We start from the raw sequence: 24,072 nt of genomic DNA on the forward strand, positions 1-24,072 counted from the left end.
ATGTATATATTATATTGAATATTATATATTACAAGAAATAATTTGTCTGCTGGACCAATTCACAGACAAAAAAAAATAAAACAATGATGTTCATCAAATTCCATTTGTTTACGATATCACGTCAGCTGATATTTGGGCTTGACGAATGCCCTGAAAAAGTCACTTCTGATTAATGTTTAGTTTCAAAATATGCAAATGAAGAAATGATTTGTGGCGATTTTACATGGTACCTCTTATTGTAAATTGAACTCATCAATAAGAAAAAAATTAAAATGGTGCGGTACACCCGGGCTTGAACATAGGATCATTCGATCTGTAGACCAAGCTATATCTCCAGGTGACAATTTTTTTTTTTTTTCTATTATTATTAAGAAATGATTTGCTGAGATTTTATTATTTCTCTTAGCTGGTGTAACAAAATATTCCCCTGCAAAAATTCTTTTTTATCTATAAGAGAAAAAGACTTAAGATTTGATTTTTTTCAATTTTTGATACTTATCGGATGAATTTCTGTACAAAACATATGTAAGAACACTGCCAGACATAAATTAGCATTGTGTGAAATTTGCAAAAAATAGGCTCAGCCATTTTGGAACCTATGAGGTAGGAACTCACACATAAAGTGACTTTTACACAATATAGATTAACAATTTGTTACAACATAAAGAGTACATGCAAACATGGGGTATCCATTGTTTCTATACACCTATAGGAAGTATCTCGTGTGAAAATGTCATTATTTAAGGAAGTATCTCGTGTGAAAATGTCATTATTTAAACTTGTAATCTAGCTAATACTAAAATTGAATTTTTCTGCTGTCGATGCATCTTATTTTTATCTTGTTTCATTTATCTTATGAGTTTATAGACAAATATTGTATATTTCGGCATATAAGACGACCCTTAAAGTTAAAAAATCATCTTTAAAAACCACTATTTCATAAGATACCGGGCGTTGCAATCTCTAGCCTAGGCTAAATAAACATGGTTTCATAATTTAGCGGTTGCCTTATACAACTGATGATAAATTTATGAAAATTTGCTCCAATTTTGTACCTTGTCTTATCTGACGGTCGCCTTAAACATTGAAATATACGGTACATCTCCCCCACCCACCCGTCAAGCCAGATATAACCAAACTGTGAAGTCAGTAGATTAAATGTTAGACCCTGACTGATGCAAAATTTAAGCTTGACAGAATAAAAATAAGTAGCAATACCTAAATGTAAATATATACCTGTACAAGGGAGAATGTGTATGCAAAGACACTTCTCAACCTATATACTCCAGACTTGAAATTTGGCATATAGGGTAGACATGTGGAAAACTTTAATTGGTTTTCATTTGGAAAACTGAGCTGCTAAGGGTTAAAAACAAAAAATTGATACTTGGGGGTCTTAAGATGTTTATCTGTTTGTCAACTGTTTCACAGCTGCACATGCGCGAATCATTCATGACAGCTTCGTTAAGGATAAGTAAGTCTGAAAACACTTTAAAGATCATGGCAAGCTGGCCTAATTATACTTGACTCACTGATTTAAGTTTTGGTTTCAATCTCAGCTCAAATATTGTTTTTTTTTTGTTTTTTTTTTTTACCGACAAAAAGTGTACTCTTTAGAAAGTACATGATATTCACATGCTCAGGTCCGGGCTTCTTTCCAGGTTTTTTTTTTTTTTTTTTTTTTTTTAAAGGAATGTATGTGTGTGTGTGTGTATATATATATATATATATATATATATATATATATATATATATATGCGCATGAAGGACATTCCAAAAGTAATGACTATTTTTAATCTGTCCGAATGGATCAAAGGGGATTGCAAATTGCATTGCTATGATGACTGAACTCACGCATTCATGACCTGAAAGTTTCATTTCCCTGTTGTAGATATTAACAGTGTGAGACTAAGAAAGCAATCTGTCATGGACGTGCATCAGGAGCAGAGATTCATCTTTGAATTCTTGGGTAAAATTGCATTGAGAATGGTGAACATGTAGAAAAAATAAATTCTGGAGCACAAAAGGCTACTCATTTTAATAGTATCATAGTTCAACATTTTGAGTAAAAAAAAAAAAAAAAAAAAGCTTTACTTTTGGAATGACTCTTGTACATAAGTATCGAATTTAATAGCCAGTGCTGAGCCGTCTGAGGAGTTCAGTTAAAACTAAAGATCTCACAAGCCAGTTATTACAAAAGCAGACTGGAATGTTCTTTTGGACTTAGATTGACAAGTTCATTCTCTGAATTCTGATTGGTTGATAATTATTAAGTAAATATCCTATTGCATGAATATTGCTGCGTTTAAAACAAGAGTTTGTCAATTGGACGGCGACTGGAACCCGTACACTGTCAAGTGTAATTTTCATTCTAATTACATTTAGTATCATATCTGGATTAAAATCTTTGTAAAACATAAAAATAATGCAAAACTTATTTGGGGAATTAATTTTACCTATCCTGGTATGAGTATACATTTCATTCTTTATAGAATTATAGAAGATTGGAGGTCAAAGTGATAGACAGGGCCTAACTCAAGAGTCAGGTGGTCCCAGATGTGAGTGCCAGATGGAGCATTAGGTCACATGTGATAGAAAATATTTGAAAGATTCGAGTGCATTTAGAACCAAGAGAGACTAAAGATCATTCAATATTTTGTTATAAGCTCTGACCTGTTAAAATATTTGATGAAATCATGTTAATTTCTGTCTGTTCATAAGTTTCGCATTTTTTATTTTTTTCTTATAATATATGTATATATCACATTAGTTATCCCAAAAACAAAAATGTAGTTAATTCATTCATAAGTTATTGATTATTTTTTTCATGTAGTATATCTTACACACGTTTCATTGAACAATGGAAGACTGCTAAGCAACTCCTCAAAGACAAATGCATGTTCCTCAAAATTTGTTAAAAAGTTGTTTTTTTTTAATTTTCCATACAAAATCTTTCTAAATTTTTTGATGAACATAGATTTTTCTTCGAGGAGTGGTTTAGAAGTATTTTGCTAGTCACTGAAACACGTGCAAGATGTACTACATAAAATATATATTATAATAACTTTCATTAAGCTATCGAAATATTTATAAAACACGAGATCACAACAGTATGTATTTTATCATAATTGTAAGAATATATTTTAAGATGATGATTGCTATTTTGTATAGTTTAGATTATTTGCACTAGTGTTCTCATCTATGTTATTCTCACAAGAATTTCCATCAAGAGTAGCTTTCTCTCATTTTGCAACACATTAAATAAAGGGTTGCATTGCAAGTTCCATCAAAATTACAAGTGTTCAATAAGACACAATTTAAGGTCAGACATTTCTTGCAAAATTGACAATTTGGGTGTGGTTGTTGGATAATTCAGATCCCCAGGAGTGACATTAAAAGAAAATTGGTCAGACGCCCAGGGGATGACGTCAAAGGTCAAAATCTGAGAGGTAGAATCCCCAGAAATTGGGTCAGCTAGATTGACCTAAATTTTGATATAAATTATATAACCTGAAAAATCAACTTTTATCATTGTCTCGGTATATACACTTGTTGGCAATAATAAAACACAGCTGGTTATAAAAATATTTTGTTTATTCAAAATAACCTTTTCGGTTTCCGAATGACAGTTTTGACATTTATGACAGCGTGCGGATGGGTTGATGTTTGGAGAAAAAGTGCGTCGCTTCTTGCTGTCATGGTCATTCTCCCCCTGCGGTCTTTTTTTTTTTTTTTTTGACCCAGATGACGTCAACATTCCAACATGCATTGTTTTCAAAATGTGGGTCATTCTATGTCCCACATTTTGACGTCATCCTTGGACGGCCAAATCTAGGCTTCTGACCAACTTTCCTTTGACGTCACTCCTGAGGATCTGGATTATCCAACACGTTTACATAGCCTGTGTCATCAGTACTCTTCTGTATGGCAGCAAACCTTGGACAACCTACAGTCACCAACGGAAACTGAACACATTTCACATGCATAGTCTGAAAAATTCTTGGAATCGTTACAAATAATGCTGTGCTTGACGTGTGCAAACGCAACATGACAGCATATGATATTGACCCTACCAGCTGAGAGCTCAACGCTTGTCTGCAACATCTGGAAACAAACGGTAACCAAAGGGCTGACCACAGGGGAAAGATCCATCTCAGAAAAGGCGGAGATCAAAAAACTATTCAGGAAGGTCAGTCAACAAAATTCAACAGATCAACACGACGCACCAACCTTCACCTGCAACCGATAATGGAGATCAAAAATAGGCTTATTTAGCCACAGAAAACTGCTAAATCACAACCTCTACAGGCACAACCCCATAGTCTTTTGGACTGATCGATGCCAAACAACATTGGTCGAAACGTGAGCAAAACACCCAAAAGGTTTCATTTTGTCTGCAAGCATATGCAGAGGACAAGAATTTAATAGCTATTGAAATGCATTTGATATTATCTAGCTTTTATTCTGTTGAAATGTTCACTTTATGGAAGTAAGATTTTTTTTTTGTCAGATACTAAGTGTAACAATACAACGTGAACGAGAGTTCCATATATTAGGATACGTACTGCATGAGTGTCCTGTATAACAATGAGTCGAGAGAACTTGATTCAGAGGAAGTCCTCTGTGCAGAATCTTATAACTATGAAATTAGCAGTATCTCCCATATTCTCCTCACGTATTAATAAAAAAATATGTCCGTCATGAGATGTTACAGCTTTTAATAGATAACCGGGTTCAATCCCACCAAAAGAATTTTCATACAATACCCAACAGGCCAAAAGATGGTTAACCAAAAAAAGAAGTCAAAGAAAACTATCTTTTCTTATAATGTGAAATGGTTACTAGAGTCCAAACACAATTGAATGTTTCTTATTTTTGTAAGTAAATATTCCAAGAAATTAATTCTGCTTCGTTAGGGTGGAAAGGGTTTGGGTGTATGGAATGAGAGTAACAAACACAAAATACTTAGCTGATGTAAAAATATGGTACCCAAATAAAATAAAATGTCCAAAAGCAATATTATCAGTTTTGGAGTTCACCAACAATTCGGTATATAACGACAGTCCGGTATAATCCAATCTTTAGTTTTATGTCCTCTGAACAGTCTCCATACTACAGCCCGCCAAGGACTTTAATTTGGTCCACAGAGCTCTTATGGAAAATGTAAAAATAATCAGGATAAATCTTTTTTAAATGGATATGTGAAAATAGTGTGGTTGCTTTTCTTTTTGTTCAGAAACTAATTAAAAGAATGAGGTTTTGGAGAACCAGTTTCACTAAAAAGCAAAGCTAATGAGCAAAACAGTAAAAAACGTTCAGATCATTTTTTTTTTTTTTTTTTTTAATCTGCATAGCTCTAAAAAGCCAGAAATATGACTGTTTAAAAACCCTTGCTCTAAAGGATAGTTCATTAATTCCTCTTTGATGAATAAATTCTCATGACGTGACAAAAGATCCATCCTTTGATATTTCATGTGATGCAGCAACCTTTGCAGTATAACAATATTACTTTGGCATCTGTGCTATGCTGCACCATCTCTTCTGCATCCCCATGCAATATGTAATTATATACATATGCCTTAAGTAAATCGGCTTAGACATGGGCATCATTTTTAGAGGTTTGCCCTTTAGTTTGCTATATGGGAGAATCTGGGTACCGCTTCCATTATAGGCCCATATGTACGGCCAATTTTTAAATCAGTAAATAGTTTTATCGGCTTATTTCTTCGATTACGCAATACTTATAAGTCGATATAATAAAGTGTTTAATTTTATATTGATACATAATATTAACTAGATTTTAACTCCAATACATTCACCATCACCATAAAAAATACAAACTTTAGTGTCAATATAAAAGTTTATGTACTGGTACCAAATACAATCCGGAATGAATTTTTTTGGTTTATTTTACAATCCACAGAGGTACCAAGAAGTTGTTGAAAAAGTAAATATATAAATTAAAATAAAAGTAATCAAAGGCAAGAGAAGTTACTTTTCTGCCTAACTGGGTACGTTTTTAGTGATTTTATTTAATGTAAAATGTATAATCGGTTGGAAAACAAATCGTGTTGAGTGCTACGTGAGAACAAGAAAAAATGGCCAGGTAATCTCTACATTTTTGAAGTCTCCACAATGACAAAAAAAAATGGTGGTAGAAACCCACCTAATAAATTCGGTGGGTTTCTACAATTTCATAGATGTAAAGAGACAACGCACCCATAATTTTGTTTGTTCTCACATAGCGCTCAACATTACTTTTTTTTTTGAAATGAATAAACATTTTAAAAATAATTAAAAACACTAAAACTCATCCAGCTAAGTATAAAAGTGACTTCTCTTGGCTTTGGTAACATTTGTTTCTTGAAAACGTTTTTATACTTTTATGAATTGTAAACAAAACCTTACTTATATTAGCCCTAAACTAGTTGTGTCTTTTGCCCAGTTCAAAAGTTGGGTAAAAATATGCGTGCGCTTGTGCGTACAATGGCCACTATTGATAACATAAGGAATTACATTGTTTAATATCCGGAAACCTACTTTGCAGAAAATTTAAATGCGATATTCGTTTTCAGCATACCCAAAATTCTTTAAAAGTTGTCACTTTAAAGGTTATTGTTAAGATGGAAAGTAAAAATTTACATCACATAAAAAAAACTTAAAACTAATCTAAACGGCAAACTTAAAAATGCACGTTTTGCACCTTTTTTATGGGTATTTTTAGTCGCGTGCAAGCGACTATAAGTCACTCCGTCAGTCGGTCGGTCTGTCTGTAACACTTTTGTGTTTGGCCTTTTTTATTAAGATCAAAGGTCTGTTGTTAATAGGTGACGTTCTTAGCTTTTTAAGCTTTTCTTGGCCTTTTGGCCAAGATCACAGTGTAGTAGGGCCTTGTGCCTAATTTTGTTGTTTAAAAATCTTTTGTTTTTTACTTAATTGTATTTTCAAAATTTTAAAAGCAATAAAATATATAAACAAGATCACAGTGTAGTACCTGTTCCGGCAGACACTGCAAGCAAAGACCATATGTGGGGGCAATCCCACATATAAGACTTTGGTCAATGTAGCGGCAACCCTTCATACCAATTGTCACTATCCAGCTCCCCTACTCCCCGGGGAGTTGGTCCCCATTTCCCCTTCACTCCTCACATTAAAAATCGGCATTGTGCTCGGTGGGGGAGCAAATAAATGCATAATTTGCTCGGTGGGGGAGCAAATAAATACCCCTTTTTTTGGCCTTTTGGCCGAGATCAAAGTATAGTATCCGTTCTTACTACATGCTGTACTTATGTTTGTAACTGTGATATAAAGTGGGGGGGATAACTTTTCTGTATTAATTTAATGTAAAATGATCACCCACTTTACAATTAGTCAGTCTCAAAGCCATTCAAGTCATTCTCCAGATCATTCAAGTTGTTTTTGAAGGATTCCAGTTATTTTTTTTAAGCATTCAAGTCATTCTTAAGGTCATTCAATTCATCTTTAAGTTCATTAAAGTCATTCTAAGTCATTTACTTTTTATTTATTTAAGTCATTTCAGCCCATTTTTTGGTCATTTTAGTTTATCTTTAAGAATTTCATGTCAATCCTCTATTCACGCATTCATTCATTACACGAAAGCACGCGACTAATGGCTATCGGCCTTGTTTTAGATAAGGTCCACCTCCACAATTTTCTTTTAAATGACACCTTTTATAGGTTTTCCGCTATGCTGAATACGAAAATCGCATTGAAATTTTGCAGAAATAATTATTTATCGCGATATAAAAAGTTGAATTATGCATTGTATTATTTGGCGGCCATCTTTTTTACGCGCGTGCAGTGTCAGTCATAGATGAGTAGATTTGTTTATGGCGCGCTCACGCACGTAAAAAAGATGGCCGCCAAAGAATACAATGCATAATACAACTTTTTATATCTCGATAACTACTTATTTCTGCAAAATTTCAATGCGATTTTCGTATTTAGCATAGTGGAAAACCTTAAAAAGTCGTCATTTGAAAAAAAAAAAAAATTGTAGGTGGACCTAATATGAAAATTTAATTTTTTTTTTTTTTTTTTTTTTTTTTTAATATTTTTTAGATTAGGTCCACCTCCGCAATTTTCTTGTAAATGACGACTTTTATAAGTTTTTTTTTTACTATGCTGAATACGGAAATCGCATTGAAATTTTGCAGAAAAAAGTAATTATCGAGATATAAAAAGTTTTATTACGCATTGTATTCTTTGGCGGTCATCGTTTTTACGCACGTGCGCGCGCTCCATAAACAAATCTACGCGCGTAACAAAGATGGCAGCCAAAGAATACAATGCACAATACAACTTTTTATATCTCGATAACTAATTATTTCTGCAAAATTTCAAGGTGATTTTCGTATTCAGCATGGCCGAAAACCTTTAAAAGTCATTTAAAGGAAAATTGTGGAGGGGTGGACCTAATCTGAAAATTTACCCTTTTTGTTTCTGACGATTATTAGAGATTAGAGACTTAATAATCATATTAGCAGAAAAAAATAAATTTAATAACTTTTAAGAAGGGGGTTCACTTTCGTTATAACGATCTACTTCATTACTACAGACGTGTCACGACAAAGTGAATGCGGCATTTTTGAAAAAAAAATTTAAAAAATGACTTTTAAGGGAGGCATTTCACTGAATGCCTCCCTTAAAAGTCAATTTTTTTTTTTTTTTTTTTTTTTTTTTTTGAAAAAAATTTTTCCGCTAATATGATTAAGTCATCAATCTATGATTTGATAATCGTCGGGAAAAAAAAGTGAAAAACACGGGAGTGGGCACTCTCGTACAAGTTCACCATCTAAACCTTTACCCACAAAAATGCAAAGGAGAGGCCCTATTCTACATTGAACTCAACAGTTTATAAACGTTGTGTAATTTGAATAGAAAAAATAATGATGGGGAAATGGCGCCCTGAGTTATTAGCGTATTCGTTTAACAAAGGAACACGTGGACTTAAGAGACTTTTTTTGAGCGAGAGAGGAGGGAATTAATCGTCGACATTCACTCACACTCGAAAGAAAAGTAGAGTAACAACAACAACCACGGCTGCATTTAAAGTGTTTATCGTTACTAATAATCGAGTCGAGTGGGGGGGGGGGGTTATTTTCTTTTAGCAGCACAAATGAACCATAATACTAGATTTTTTTCCCTTTAAAATGTAATTCTGACCACTTATAGGATATTTATTTCGACAATTTAAAGGCTTTAAAATCATCTTTGATTCAAGGCTGCGACATAAATATAATTAAAAAAAAAACTGCGCTTAAAGAGATTGCTTAGAATACTAAAAGGAAGTCTCGGTTGCAGCAAAAACGAAACGAGGAAAAATAATACACACACATGCGTGAAAACAATTTTGAAGACTTTAAAATTGGCTGAGTAAATTTAAAATAACTTCTTTTTTAGAATAGTGGTGCGGCTGGGTGGTGCGCCAGTGCGCCACTACTGCGCCGGTACGGTTAAATCACAAATGAACCGTGCGTATCGCTCAACTTTCGCGTCGAATTTTTTTTATACACTAAAAAAAAAATTAAAAAGGTGCCTAACTTATCGGTAAACACCGTTTCCAGCCACGACGTGGTAATTGCAAATTGATGATTGATCTTTCATAGTTCAGAGAATAAGATAAAGCGTAAAGTTAGATAGGAACTTTATTACATTATCAAGTCAATAAGAGTTACCGAAAAAGGAATAAGCGAGAAACATCTTTAGACCATAACATTTCGAAGTTAAATGCTCCTCATCGAAGAGAAAAAGTCGACATTATGAAAAGAAAAGTTAAGACAACACCGACTTTGAAAACATTCAAATTAGAAATGCAAATATATATATATATATATATATATATATATATATATATATATATATATATATATATATATATATATATATATATGAAGGACGGGATACGATGGGGATAAAAGAGAAGGGACAGAAAATTTCGTGAGAGATCATTAGAAAAATTTAAATAGTGGTAAAATTAAGTACTGTGTATTTCTGTTTAACAATGTTCGCTTAAATGAAAGAATGCTGCCTAAGTACATACACACAAGTTTATCTTCGCACGGACTGTAAAACCAACTTCTTTAAATATTCTGTAACAAAAAACCCAAAAAACTATCAAAAAACTTTATTTAAGCGATAGAACAATGTCGTTAGTGGAGGAGGAAGTCGTACAGTTCGGCTGCCAAAAGTATTTGATTAATATTTATTTTAGTGGATGGAGACAGCCGATGCTTAGGGTCGAGTTGCTGGGGTAGGAGAGAAGACGTTTGTCTTCGTTGGTGTCTGGAAACTGACTGTTATATCAATCCTAAAGAGACTCTAGATGTAATTTTCCAGAAGTTCAGTCGAAATTAAAACGTCCTGGAAAACCGATTACTCATCGTATGACCAAACCACCTCGCATGGGCTGCTGCTCTCAGAAAGAGGAAAGAAATGTGGTCCTCTATAGAAAGAAAGGTATGAGCATCTACATAAAATCTAATTATGTAAACTTTACAAGGAATGTCTTAATCCCTAAGGGATTGCGGTAAAATCCATTGAAAGCGGTCGGTGGTTCTATGAGAAAATAAAGCTGTGTACGCACTAGAAATGTTTCTTTTCTGTGTCTTACGTTATACATTAGTACATTAGGGGTCATTTCGAGTTAAAAGTTTATTTACTGCACTCATCTGGACTAGAGAAAATCATGATTTAAATGTGTATGTCTCATCTAAATTACTAACGATAATTCTGATATGGCCGACCAGACGGCAGACGGGGGTGATCAAAAAGTCAGATCGAGCGTACCGGAAAACTAAATGAGATCCGGAACTTCGGGGAATCTGTTTAGTTCCTATCTTGATGAATTTATGTGGAGAGAGCGAGTAGGAACCAATAAATTCGGCGAAATCCTTTGCTGCATCGCGTGCATTTATTCTACATAAAAATCATTGAAAAACAAAAAAATTTGAAAAATAATAATTAAAAACACATTTGAAAAAAAAAAAAAAAATTAAAATTAATTAATTATAATTATTTTCCATGTTTTCTTTTGTTGTTGTTGCATTTATTCTACCTAAGTAGAAAATAAAATTTGTTTAAATTGTTTCTTTTTAAAATTTCCGAGTTGTCAATTTGGTCTCATTTCGTTAGTCTCATTTCGTTTTCCAGTACGCGGTACGCTCGATCTGACTTTTTGATCACCCGTCTGGTCGGCCATATCAGAGAATTATCGTTAGTTATTTAGACGAGACATACACATTTAAATCATGATTTTCTCTAGTCCAGATGAGTGCAGTAAATAAACTTTTAACTCGAAATGACCCCTAATGTACAACATAAGACACAGAAAAGAAACATTTATAATGCGTACACAGATTTATTTTCTCATATAACCACCGTACGCTCTCAATGGATTTTACCGGGATATGAATTCAAAATCTATTCGATTTTTATGAAATTTAAATCCTACTTGTCAAATTTTCTGAGGAAGACAATGGAATTGGTTCTGAATCTCGGAATGCCCCACCTAATCCACCGAGAACCCCCTTTAAAACTCCAAACACGCTGATGATGCCTCCGCTCCGTTGTCTTGGATACTCTCTGTAAAGCTAGCTGCGCATGTAATTAAGAGACAAGGGTTGCGCAATCTCTAATTACCTCCCCTGAATAGGCACTGTTTGAGTCCAGTGGCAAGAAGTGCTAGAGACGACTGGAACTAATGCCGAGATAAGCAGAAAGCACATACAGCACCTGGAATTCCCCAAATGGCCATCCATTTTAGCACTGACCAGGCTCAACGTTGCTTAACTTCGATGATCTAACGAGGACCGATGTAATGTTCTTATTTACTTGCCTCCTCACAAGGGCAGAGTTAGACACAAGTTCGGTTTTAATGTGGAGAAAATCCAGCTCCCAAAAGGAGTAATCTGGATAGGAACAAAAATAAAAATTGCCTCAGTTTAGAAGGGCCTCCTCTCCCCCACTGATCGAGGACAGAATAAAATGTAAACCATAATTCCGGGGGGGGGGGTATAATATTTCTGCTTCTTCAGACTATATTAGAGAACGACACGGGAAGATGTGGGTGGGTTAATATAAACAACGTTTATGAACAATGAACGTTGTGAAAAAGTACTTAGTGATCCTCGTTCGATCCCTAGTAACGTTGGGTCTTCTTGCGAATGGTGTAAGTTTCTGATATGTGTGCGAGCTCTAATAAATCCAAATTAAAATGGCTGAAGGCAAGTATTACAATTCACTTGTGTTTCTAAACTTATAAACATTAATTTACAATGGTCGAATTTTAAAAAAATCTACCACGCACCAAGGGAGATAACTGTATAACACTAATAGGACGATGAGGGCCAAACGGTGCTAGTGCAGAGAGTGATCCACGCTATTTTTTTAAATCGTATTTCCAAGTTTAATTAATATTTTATGTTATTTATTCAATTGTAAGGTTGAAGTATAGAATAGGTACAAAACACCCTCCCTTCCCCATGTTAAGAATGGCTTTTTAAATAACGTTATTATTTACGTCCGGATCACTCTCTGCACTAGTACCGGCCAAATTCATGGGGAAAAATCAGTTAAGAAATCATTGAGTAAAAATATTTAAAAAAAAACAAAAAAAACGCTAATTATTACTAAGACCTTATCACACTATGATATGACGTCATCATTGTTTTCAGTAATTTATATAGATCGAAGATAGTTAAGACAGGGTTCATTTATTTAATATTGGCGCCGTCGAGAAATGCTATTTTTCTTTGGCTTTTTGTCTCGGGGTGAAGTGTAGTATCTGTTCTAGTAATGCATTTCAGTTTTTTTTTTTCTTCCGTCATCCTGCTAAATGAAGTAGACGAGTAAATGAAGACGAACTCTTTTCAGACTGAGGCAATTTTTATTTTTGTCTCAATCCAGAGGGCATCTTTTGGGAAAACTTGATTAAACCGAATTGTGTTTAAGAACAGTTAATCAAAAATTGTACAGAATTGGGGGGGGGGGGTCGTGCTTTACGTTAGTGGTAAAGTTTTTTCTTCTTTTGAAGATGACGGGGTGCCGCTCGGACTTAAGGTTTGTGGTAAGGTTAATGGATTTATAGATTTCTATTTTCTTTAGAAAAAAATATATAGATTGACTGTCCTAAAACGCTATCTTGTTCAATGGCTCTAAAATTTAACTATTTTATATTAAATTTATATGCGAAACTTAACCCCCCCCCCCCAAGATAACACGATTCTATTAATTAAAAGATTCTCATGCTCGCGAAATCTGAAATTTCGACCAGCGTTAATCCCTTGTCGAAATTTCAGATTTAGCAGTCGGGGTGGGAATTTTCTAACTTTAATCTATAGTTGGAGGATACACGGATTCATACCTTTCTAAAGAATATTAGTAGTAATAACTAACTACCCTGGCACGTCCACTACATAATAAAATTTCACAGAAGCTCAGATTGGTACTGTCGGTTTCACATCCAGACAGAACTTATGTTGGAATCATCAACCCCTGTTTATGTGTCTCCCCGGAAAGACAACCATAAACAGAGGCCGCAGAGAGTCCGATACAATCCTCTTTGTTTGTATTTGAAACCGACAGTACCGATGTTGTCCTTATCTTCTATAATCTCTCTCTATATATGTACACTCTTATTTTTGTAACTTCTCTTAATGAAGATGCCGCTCAGATTTTATCTAACTTCACACACACACAGTCACATTTGTCACGTAGACTTCGACATTTAAAGTAATTTTAAAGGCTTTAGAGCTTGGAGATCGAAAGTAAATTATGGTCAGAATTGAGGTTTAAAAGACCAAAGATAAGCATTACGATTTAGCTGGTGCGCCTCGCCTAAAACAACTTAAATAAAACAAAAGAAAAACTGGTGACCGAAAAACTATTTTCTCGCCGGCGCCACTATTGTACGATTGAACAACACAAAACCAGTTTTTAGTTTGCAAAACACAAGACATTTTTATTCTTCGCATACGAAACCAGTTTTTGAAAATCGGCACATGGGAACTCGTGTTTTCTTGTACATGTTGCAAAGAGGTGGGGGGGGGGGGTAATTAATTTCCATGTTCAAAATAGAACATGTTTATTTAAGAGTAGAAAAAAGATGGGGATGAAGGGGAGGCGAATGAACCGAAATGAACACGAAAAAGGCGGACGTGTTCGAAGATGCCCCCCTCCTCCACATGTTATGACTAAAAACGATTTTTCTTTCTATAAAGCATAATTTTTAGATTATATATTTTGGCTACACATGTGCGTACATGCTTCAGTTGCATATGTAGCCAAAATGGGCAGTCTTGCAGTTAAGTCCCGGCAAAGTTCGACAACTCTAGAAGGGTCATATCAGTATTTTACACCGTCAAATCACGAATATTACGAATTATTAGCTTTAAAATAAAAATTATTAAAGTTTTAAACTAAAAAAAAATGTAATTAATATAAAAATAACATTTTAATATTGGGAGTAAAGCAGTGAAAGCACTTGATTAAATAAAGTAAACGAACAAAATATCCATTTTTATATATTTACTAGCATTTTAGCCCGGCGTTGCCCAGGTGTTCGGAGGTGTATGTTGAGTAAAAAAAAAAAAAAAAGGGGGGGGTCAATTTTTTTAAACTTTGACCCCTCAACATTTGTTTGGGCTCAAATCAAGTTTATGAAGTTAGATCCATGTCCAAGAAACCTATATCTAAAATTTCAAGTGTTTAGACCCAAAATTGTCGGAGAAGTTTGGTAGAGTTCTCAAAGGTGAAATTGTTGAACTTTGACCCCTTAACAGCAAAATCTCTGATTACAAACGGATTACAAAGATTTTCCCAAATCTCAGTACCCTGTATATCAAATTTCGAGTCTGTAGACTTAAAATTGACAGAGTTATTGTGTAGGGAAATGTACACAGACACAACACACCGCGGCGTTCACGTTCACTTTTAAGATAACTATTTAACATAAAAATGAAAATTTTTAGAAAGTGTATTATTGTCTTAACAGAAAAACGAACAAAATAAAATCTGAAGTAATGAACTACGTAACAAAATATAAATTTATACAAAATAAAACAACTTTGAAAATTAAACATTTCTTAAGTGTATTGTTGTATTATGCTTTTAAGGTGCTAGTGCACTTACTGATCTGCGCTATTTTTTAAATCGTATTTCCAAGTTTAATTAAAGTTTGTTTTTTTTATTATTATTATTATTATTCAATTGTAAGGTTAAAGTATAGAATAGGTACAAAGCACCCTCCTCTCCCCATGTTAAGAATCGCTTTCTAAATAACGTTATTATTTCAGCACGGATCAATAAGTGCACTCTGCGCTATTTTTTAAATCGTATTTCCAAGTTTAATTAAAGTTTGTTTTCTTTATTATTATTATTATTATTCAATTGTAAGGTTAAAGTATAGAATAGGTACAAAGCACCCTCCTCTCCCCATGTTAAGAATCGCTTTCTAAATAACGTTATTATTTCAGCACGGATCAATAAGTGCACTAGTACCGCTTTTAATAATTCGTGGAAATGCGTGTCCTTTCTTACGCCGTCTCCACAACTCTTCCCTTAGATGGAAATGGAACAAATTTCCATTAGTCGCTACCATCCTCATCTTCCTTTTTACATGTGGCCAGAATCCCTCCACAGTTTAATATTAATTAAATTTTTTTTAAAACTTTACTAATTTTTATTTTAATTTTAAAACTAATAATTCGTAATATTCCTGATTTAACGGTGTAAAATACTGATGGTACCCTTCTAGAGTTGTCGAACTTTGTCGGGACTTAACTGCAAGGCAAGACTGAGCCAAAATGTATATATAAAACATCTATACTAAATTGAGCACTACTTTAAACACCGCAATTTCATAGGATTAAAGGTTTATATTTCAATGCACACGAAAAGATTGTCGAAAAACAAATATATCACAAATGTTATCAAAGGCAAGTTACTTTTCCACCTAACTGGATATGGTTTAAGTGTTTTTATTAAATGTAAAATGTTTATTAGATTCGAAAAACGAGTAATGTTGAACGCTGCTGGAGAATAAGATTGCCGCAACGTCTTTGAAGACTCGATAATCACTTCAAAATAAAACAAAAATGGTAGAAATTCATCCAATGATGTCAATGAATTCAATAGAGAAATTGAATCGTTTGCAAGCTTAAAAATATAAAACATTCTCTTGATTGAAATTATTTCGAGGTTTAACAGAATAAATAAAAGTTACTTTCAATTTTTAATCATGCGTTCAGAAAATGAGGCATGCTCGATTTCTCGCCCGGTGTTTTTTTTTTTTAGTTCTCAAGAAGAAGAAAAAAACATGCATATACATTTAAAGCTAAACTTATTAGCGAGGTGAAGACAAAACTCTTAAAAACTGAACAATATTTTTCATATTAAATATTTATAATCTTACGAGATATGGTAATACAGGGAATAAAACGGTCAATGCGCACTGTTGTCGAACCTCCAAAGGGTGTTTATTCCGAAAGCCGTTCTTAACATGGGGAAGTTGAGGGGGATGTTTATTCCAAAAGACATTTTATTTTTAACCTCTCTGTAATCAACTTCTTAAGGGTAAATCTTCGGATGGTCCTCCAGTGCACTATGCATCAATAGGACAATTCTTTTTCCAAAAAAGATGTGAAGGAGGAATCGTAGTGAAAATAATTTTTCGCACTTCTACATTCCTAAGTAAATTTAGAAAACCATTCTTAACATAGCTTGTTAACTTATGCTGTGGGGACGGAAATCTAAAATGAAAATTTGCTAAACTGCACTAGTGCCATGTTTTTGTTTTTTTATAAACTATTCAACATAAGGCAGCAAAACACTTTTCTATTTCAGAAAACAGACAGCAATTGCGAAGAATCAAATATTTCGGTTATTTTATAGAATCACTCCCGTCTCCAATACTCAACCTCAACCACCGAAGATTCTCTTTTTGTCAAGTTTTTTCGGGGTGATTACGTGTAACCCCCCCCCCCCCCCGAAAAACTTGAAATATATTTTAGAAGGGTGAACAGTTTCACATAAATGTAAAATGATCGTCCGTTTTTAGGCCGTTCTAGCGTTTAAGGGCAGTTTAATATATATATATATATATATATATATATATATATATATATATATATATATATATATTTCTATGAAAGAAACCGTGTGCGTTACCTTTTCGGCAATGTTGTTCTACGATCTTGCCGCTCGGACCTAGGGTTAGTGATAAGAGTTCAGTTAACTGCGCCCTATATATATATATATATAAAATCTAATATATCCCGGAAATAGAGGATAAATTTACCTGAAAATTTATATAAACTGATCCTCACTTTAAATTCTAGAATATATTTTTCCCTTCACGTTAAGTTTTTCAATGTGTTTACACAAAATTGCCTAAAAAGTAGAATCCCATCAAGATATGAGGTATTTAAGTGAAGGCTTTAATCTACAAAATTACTGTAAGATGTTTAATTCAACCTGAATAAAATACACCCTATGGCGACGGGAGTTAATCTATAAAATTACCAATATTTTTTTTTCCATGTTGGGAGGGGGGGGGGGGCTCATATCTGCCGAAAAAGGGGGAAAAATGGGGTAATTACGCAGAGAAGGTACCGTGCTATTTTTTTAAAAAATTGTATTTAAGTTAATTTCAAGTTTTAAGGTATCTTCTGTTATTAGGTGAAAGTAGAGAATAGTTACAAAACAGTAAACACCCTCCCTCTCTCCATGTTAAGAATGGGTTTCTAAATAATAATGTTATTTCAGCACGGTACTTTCTCTGCACAAGTAAACATATATGTGAAAACAAACACTTACCTCTGTCCGTTGTTGTAGTCTTTTGTTGAGGTCATATATCCGATATTCCGGCTGGCCCATGTTATTGTAGGGCGTATGTCGCCTATAGTAGGTAGAAAAAGACGAATAAAATGGATCCGAATTCATGATAGCAAGTTTTTTTTTTCTTTTTTAAGAAAAAAAAATTTGCATAAAATTTAATACATATATATATTAAAAAGAATTTTTTAATATAATTTCTCAAAAATTATAAGATATAATTTTTTTTAATAGAGTTGCCCACGATGACGACAATGTACGCTACAAAAGTCTCAATTGGTTAAAGTAATTAAAAAACATAAAAAATAAATTAAAAAAAAAAAATTAAAGCACGTGTCCACTAAACATGAGGTTAAGTGGTCGGTGGGTGCAATCCATGATGGTCGATTGGAGTCTTTTTAAAATAAGTTGGTGTCAGCATCATCTTGGAAGTTGGATGTGAAAACTGGTGACGAATAACAATGATAATAATTCTATAATAATAATCTTGAATGAAAGCAATACTAAATCTGTATACCACTAGTAGTGAGACTAGTGCGGTTAGTCCCCGTGTTAAATGTGGAGTCTTTTTTTGCAGTAGGAGAGTTTTCATGTTAAACCGTCGTTCTTCTGCTGTGATGGTGTGTCCTCCTCGACTGAGCACAAGTCGACAAGAAAGGAGACGTGAAAGCCGACGAGGAGACAGTGGACATTTTTAATAATAAGGGCGACACGAGCATCGGTGACAACATTCCAACTTCCCCCTTGTTTTTTTTTGTTGTTTTTTTTCTATGTTGTTATTTCTAAAGAGGTAGTAGCCCTGTCTTCCTCGTTTTTGGGGAAGAATGTTTATTTTTTATTCATTTTATAAATAAATCTTTTTGTGGTTGTAATTAAATTAATTTTTTTTTAAGAAAAGTCCGTATGTTTTTGTGTTTTGTTGTTCTTATTAAAGAAACTTTGTTTTTTTTTAATATTTGCTAGTGACCGAGAAGAGGTGACCACCTTCTCGTCCCCCAACAGCCAAAATAAGCTGATCTTAATATAAACTCCTCCATGTGCAATAATACTCGACGAGGGGTGCGCGTAGAAAAAACCCGCACGCAAAAACAAACCCTCCTCTCTCTGTCTGTCTTTTCTTATAACAAACTTTTTCTCTCTCTCAAGACTATTTTTATCATAGACAACACCAGAGAAAGAGGGAGGAGGAGTGGGTCAGGGAAAGTTAACTCGTGCGAGCGTATATAAATAAATATATATTTATATATATATTATTCCCTCTACATACGCACGCACACACGCACAAAAAATGACGGCGTTTTTTCACTGCTGACTTGGTCGGCGGCTGCTGCTGCTAATTTTACTACGACTACTATAGTTAGCAACTACTACGACAACTACTATAAATAAGCTGGACGTGCAAACGAATGGGGTAGTAGTGACAGCAGTCGTCAGAATTGTGGAAGTAGGATTTTTTATACAATATTGTTGTTCATGATGATGATTAAGTTAATGCTTTTACTACTACTTCACAAGATATGCTAGACAAGACGGAGGAGGAGGAGAGACGGCCACTCGAATGGTGCGTCTAAAGAAGGGGGTAAGATGAAGATGGGGGGAGAGAAAAGTGATGACTGGTTAGAGAAAGACAGAGAGGAAGTAGGAAAGCGTTTGCGCCTGAAGAGGTGAGTAGAGAGAGGGTTAGTGTGGAGGAAAAAAACGTCGTGCTTGCTATACTGGGTGGGAAAAGGAAGAGGAGAATTAAGAGAAAAAAAACGACGCGATAGGTGGAGGGGAGGGGTGAAAGCAGTGTTAGTTAGAGACGAAGGAGGAGGTTTGAGTGAAGGGAGACAGCGATACTCTTTAGAGAGAGGGTAGAGAAGGTGTGAGTTGCAAGATAAATTTTGCACTGGTTAGAGAGGGAATGTGAGGAGGAGAGAAAAAGAAGGCTAAACGAAAGATAGGGGATTAGGTAAAAGAGAGAGAGATGTAGTTAAGATTGGGAGTAGAGAGAGGAAGAACGTTCGTTAGTGTCTAGGGAAGGGGAGGAATGACTGTTCAAAGAGAGGAGAAAAGAGAGAGAATAAATTTCAAGTCGCCCAAGGAACACTAGACAAAAAAGAGCGCGAACCTAAAGATTACTGCAGAAAGCAAGAGGTACAAATAAAAAAAATAATTTAGCAGGAAATGTTTTTTTATTTTGAAGTTTGCGTGAGTGTTTAGGAGAGGTAATAAAACCTTAGTATCATTTATTTGAGAGAATTCAGACTTTTATGGTTACTAATTGAACAAATAACATAATTATTCTCATAAAGTCTGAAAAATATATTTTATCTACATTTTATAGCTTTGGATGACCCAAAATATTCTCCCACATCGGAATACAAACCTAAAAATATCTCTATAATCTGTTCGTTATAAATTTCATATTTTTATTAGTACAGACAGGGGCAAATATGCTAGAATTCTAAATACACGCTCCGTCTAAAAAATATCTTATGAAATTAAGAATTTTACCGCTATGGATGACCAAAAATATTTCCACGCCTCTCTTGAATACAAGCCCTGTCTGAGAAATTTTTATAACTTAATGAAATTTAAACATTTTGGGTACAGATAATCCCAAACTGACTACACTGGTGTTGGGGATTTTACTACGGCACCAAAGAATAGAGTCTCGTTGTAGTTAGTTCCCTGTTGATTGAATTATGCCTCAAGTCCTGTGCAGATCTAAGAGCCGTTGCCTTTCTTTGAGAAGGGATTAGTTTATTGCTTATCGTCTGAGGTGGCCCTACCAGGGAATGACGACAGGACTGCTCCGGCATTTTTTTTTTTTTTAACAGGTCAGAGTACTTTTCCTCTAGGGCACTGGCTTTTTAAATCCCACTTTTCAACCCTTGTGTTACATCAACCGCCGTGGAAGGGGGATAAATAACTTCTAGACAATCCTACAGAAGAGCTAGCAATACCTGCAAGAAAGCAATCTCTGCAGCTAAATCTAGCTATTCTCAAAGGATTCGTGACTATCCCATCTCAAAATAGTTGGCCTTCATGATTTTGGGGAATTTATAAAATAGTTCCTTAATAGTGACAAGTCTGCTATTCCTTCTCTCTCTTTTTTTTAATGGTCTTCAGGTTATTTCATCTTCCAAGGATAAGGCTGATCACTTTACTCGTCTTTTTGCTAAAAACTTTTCTTTTGGTGATTCTGGTGCTGTTCTTTCTGATTTTCCTTTGAAAACTAATAAATCTTTTGATTCTGTAATGATCATTCCAAAGATGATTGCTCGGATTCGTTCTGGTCTTGACCATTTCAAGGTTTCCAGTTCTGATTCAACTCCTGTTGTCATTCTCAAACATTATTTTCCTGAGCATAATCCTCTCGAAATTATTCAATTCACCATACATAAAGGGCCTGTCCAAATTTTCTTTAAAAAAAAAACAATATGCAGTCCATATGACATCAGAACAATATTCAAGAGTGATTGGACTAAAAAACACCTAATACGAGTTAAGCCCCCGATCAGAAGTCTCATGACAAAAACCTGTGTATATGAGATTTCATGCAGATGTGGAAAACTGTACAAAGGTGAGACCGGTCGCTTCCTAAAGATAAGGCTAGAAGAACACAATAAATCTGTGACACAAAGAGGCGAAAGATCAAAAAGTTGGAACTAGCTGATCACATATGGAAAGAAAAGCATCTGGCATCAATTGAAATGAATGGCTCTCGTCTTGGAGAGGCTCTATATTTTGACAAGCTTCTGGGCTTGACCTTTACCCCTGCCCTAAAATGGAATACATACATCAAATCCGTTGCCAATGTCGCTGGAAAAATAATGGGATCCTTCTATTGCTCCAGTAGATATCTACCTGCTGATGCAATTCTCTACCTATATAAGAGCCAGGTACATCCAAGGATAGAGTAGAGTTGCCACATCTGGGCAGGAGCTCCTAGAAAGGACTTGTCCTGCCTTGATATAGTTCAGAATAGACTTCATAGCCTAGTGGGTGATGCCCTTTTCTCTTCCCTGCAACCTTTTTCTAACATAAGAGACGTTGCGAGCCTGTCTCTGTTTTATGGTTATTTTTATGGCAAGTGCTCGTCTGAGCTCCAATCTATGGTCCCCCCCTCGCCAAACATTCACGAAAAACACTTGTTTGGTTGTAAACATTATCAATAATTTCCCCCACTCTTTATCTGTGCCTAAACCTAAATGTAGATTCCATGAACAAAGCTTCTTTCATAGAACTACACACCTGTAGAACTCTCTTCTGTTTACCTGCTTTCCAGCTGACTACACTATGGCAATCTTCAAGTCTAATGTAAACAAGTTCTTGAGTTGTTCCCCTTAAGTAATCCAAGTTACCAAATTTACGCTTCTAACGATTACTATGATATTGTCCTTTTGACCACTGTACATTCTTTAACCCTTATCCTCGAGTGGCCTCTGGGTCTTGATAAGTGGGGATTCCTTTGTAACAGAAAAAACCCAAAAAACTTCCCTTTGGGAACGAGGTCAAAATGATTGACAGGAATGCAAGATGAAGAGTCAGGCAACTCAAAAAAGCAGCACATATGCTAAAAAAAGAAAGAAAGAAAAATTACTAAACAGACCAAGTTTAGTAGCATTTGGAAACCTTTAATTGTAGAAAAAACAAAAAATTGACCTGAGTTCAATTGTGCATGGGTATATCATTTAATCCTGTCAAAACTCAGTTTGTCTTTCAATTGTAAGGGTCTCCTTTTTCTTCCTGAGAGTCTCATGGATGACTCTGCTCTTGAGAAATCGACTCTAAAACTTCTTTATCTTTCTTTCTCATCAAATCTTCTTGGAGTTCATATATTAGATATTAGATTCATTGCTCTTTCTGCTTCTTGTAAAGTCAATCTTTTCTATCACTGTAAATATTTTCTCACACCTGAGATTATTCTCTATCTCTATAAATCTACCATTAGATCATGTATGGAGTAATGTTGTCATATCTGAACCGGTGAATTTCTATCCCATTTGATTTTTCCGCAACCTCTCTTTCTCATACAGACGTGATGTTGCTAGTCTGTCTTTTCTATAAATACTATAATTGCATGTGTTCTTCAAAATTATCTGATGTATTTACTGCTTTCTTTGTTCCAGCTCATTTCACTCATTGGTCTGTCTTCATTAATTCGCTATTTTCATACCTCATTGTAATACAGCTTCCTATTCCAATAAGCTTCTGCAAGGTTGTGGAATTCTCTTCCAGCTGACTGTTTTCCTCCGACCTATAGTCTTGAATTTTTTCAAGACTAAAGACAATAGATATCCCATGTCTTTTGTTCCTGTTAGCTCCTTACATCAAGTGGCTTCATGGCTTGTCTGGAGCGATTTTCATTAAAAAAAAAGTATGGTAGACTTTTATGGGTAAGAATGGCCCAAATTATCGTCAAACTCTCTTAAATACAAGCACAGTCTAAAAGATCTCTATTTATTCATTTATGAAATTAAGAAATTTATGGCCCACATTATTCTCCATATCTTCTGATATCTTCTGACTAGTCTAAAAATATCTATGCAAAAATGTATTCATGAAATTCATATTTGTATGGCAAGGATGGCACAAATAAACTATAACTGTTCTTCATTTCTCATGAATACTAGCCCAGTCTAATAATGCAAAACCAGCAGTGGCAATATGGATGCAGGTGTAGAATATAGGATGTAGTTTTAAAAAATGACGTTATTCTTAGATTGCCATGAAATACATTTTATAGAAATATGCATAATCCTAATCAAAAGAAAAGAAATACACCAAATAACTTTAATCAAACACATCAGAATTTAATTTTTTACCGACCTATCTACTTTAAACATTCTGAATCTGTTTTCAATTTTTTCTTTCTTTTTTTTTTTTTTTTTTTTTTTTTCAAAATTAGATTGTGTTCAAAACTCTCTTTTTGACACACGAGAATCAAAATGGTTGCTCATCTATGTTGTTATTGATGCTTGATTCGTTAAAAACATTAGCAACAAAAATGACAGTCTATCATTAAATCTAAGTCCAAATGGTAAGACCCCCATCTAGATTAGTGGTAGGTGGAGTCATTTTATTTTACTATCATTTAAGTCTGAAATCATCCCAAACAAAAACCACTTCCCCCAAATCGATATCATCTTTAACTTTTTTGTATGCTTCAACAAATCAATTTAAAGATAAAAAAATTCAGAGATAATAAATCTTACAGCTTCCATATTTTAA

The 24,072-nt window shown here is 34.4% G+C and overlaps 1 protein-coding gene across 11 annotated transcripts in view; it reads right to left on the bottom strand.

Annotated features, from left to right (window-relative positions):
* The window catches only part of LOC145267083 (LIM domain-binding protein 2-like), a 295,179-nt gene that overhangs the window by 129,786 nt on the left and 141,321 nt on the right, over positions 1 to 24,072 (bottom strand). For all 11 annotated transcript variants that reach the window (XR_013864820.1, XM_080123066.1, XM_080123064.1 and 8 more), the window contains exon 3: positions 17,836 to 17,917. Coding sequence is in view for 10 of the 11 variants with exons in the window: in XM_080123066.1 (XP_079979192.1) it covers positions 17,836 to 17,917 (82 nt within the window). In the remaining variant the exon portion in view is untranslated. The remainder of the gene's footprint in view (positions 1 to 17,835; positions 17,918 to 24,072) is intronic.

This window comes from Euprymna scolopes, chromosome 42 (assembly GCF_053919585.1).
Source record: "Euprymna scolopes isolate OS-2025 chromosome 42, ASM5391958v1, whole genome shotgun sequence".
Lineage (NCBI taxonomy): Eukaryota > Metazoa > Mollusca > Cephalopoda > Sepiida > Sepiolidae > Euprymna > Euprymna scolopes.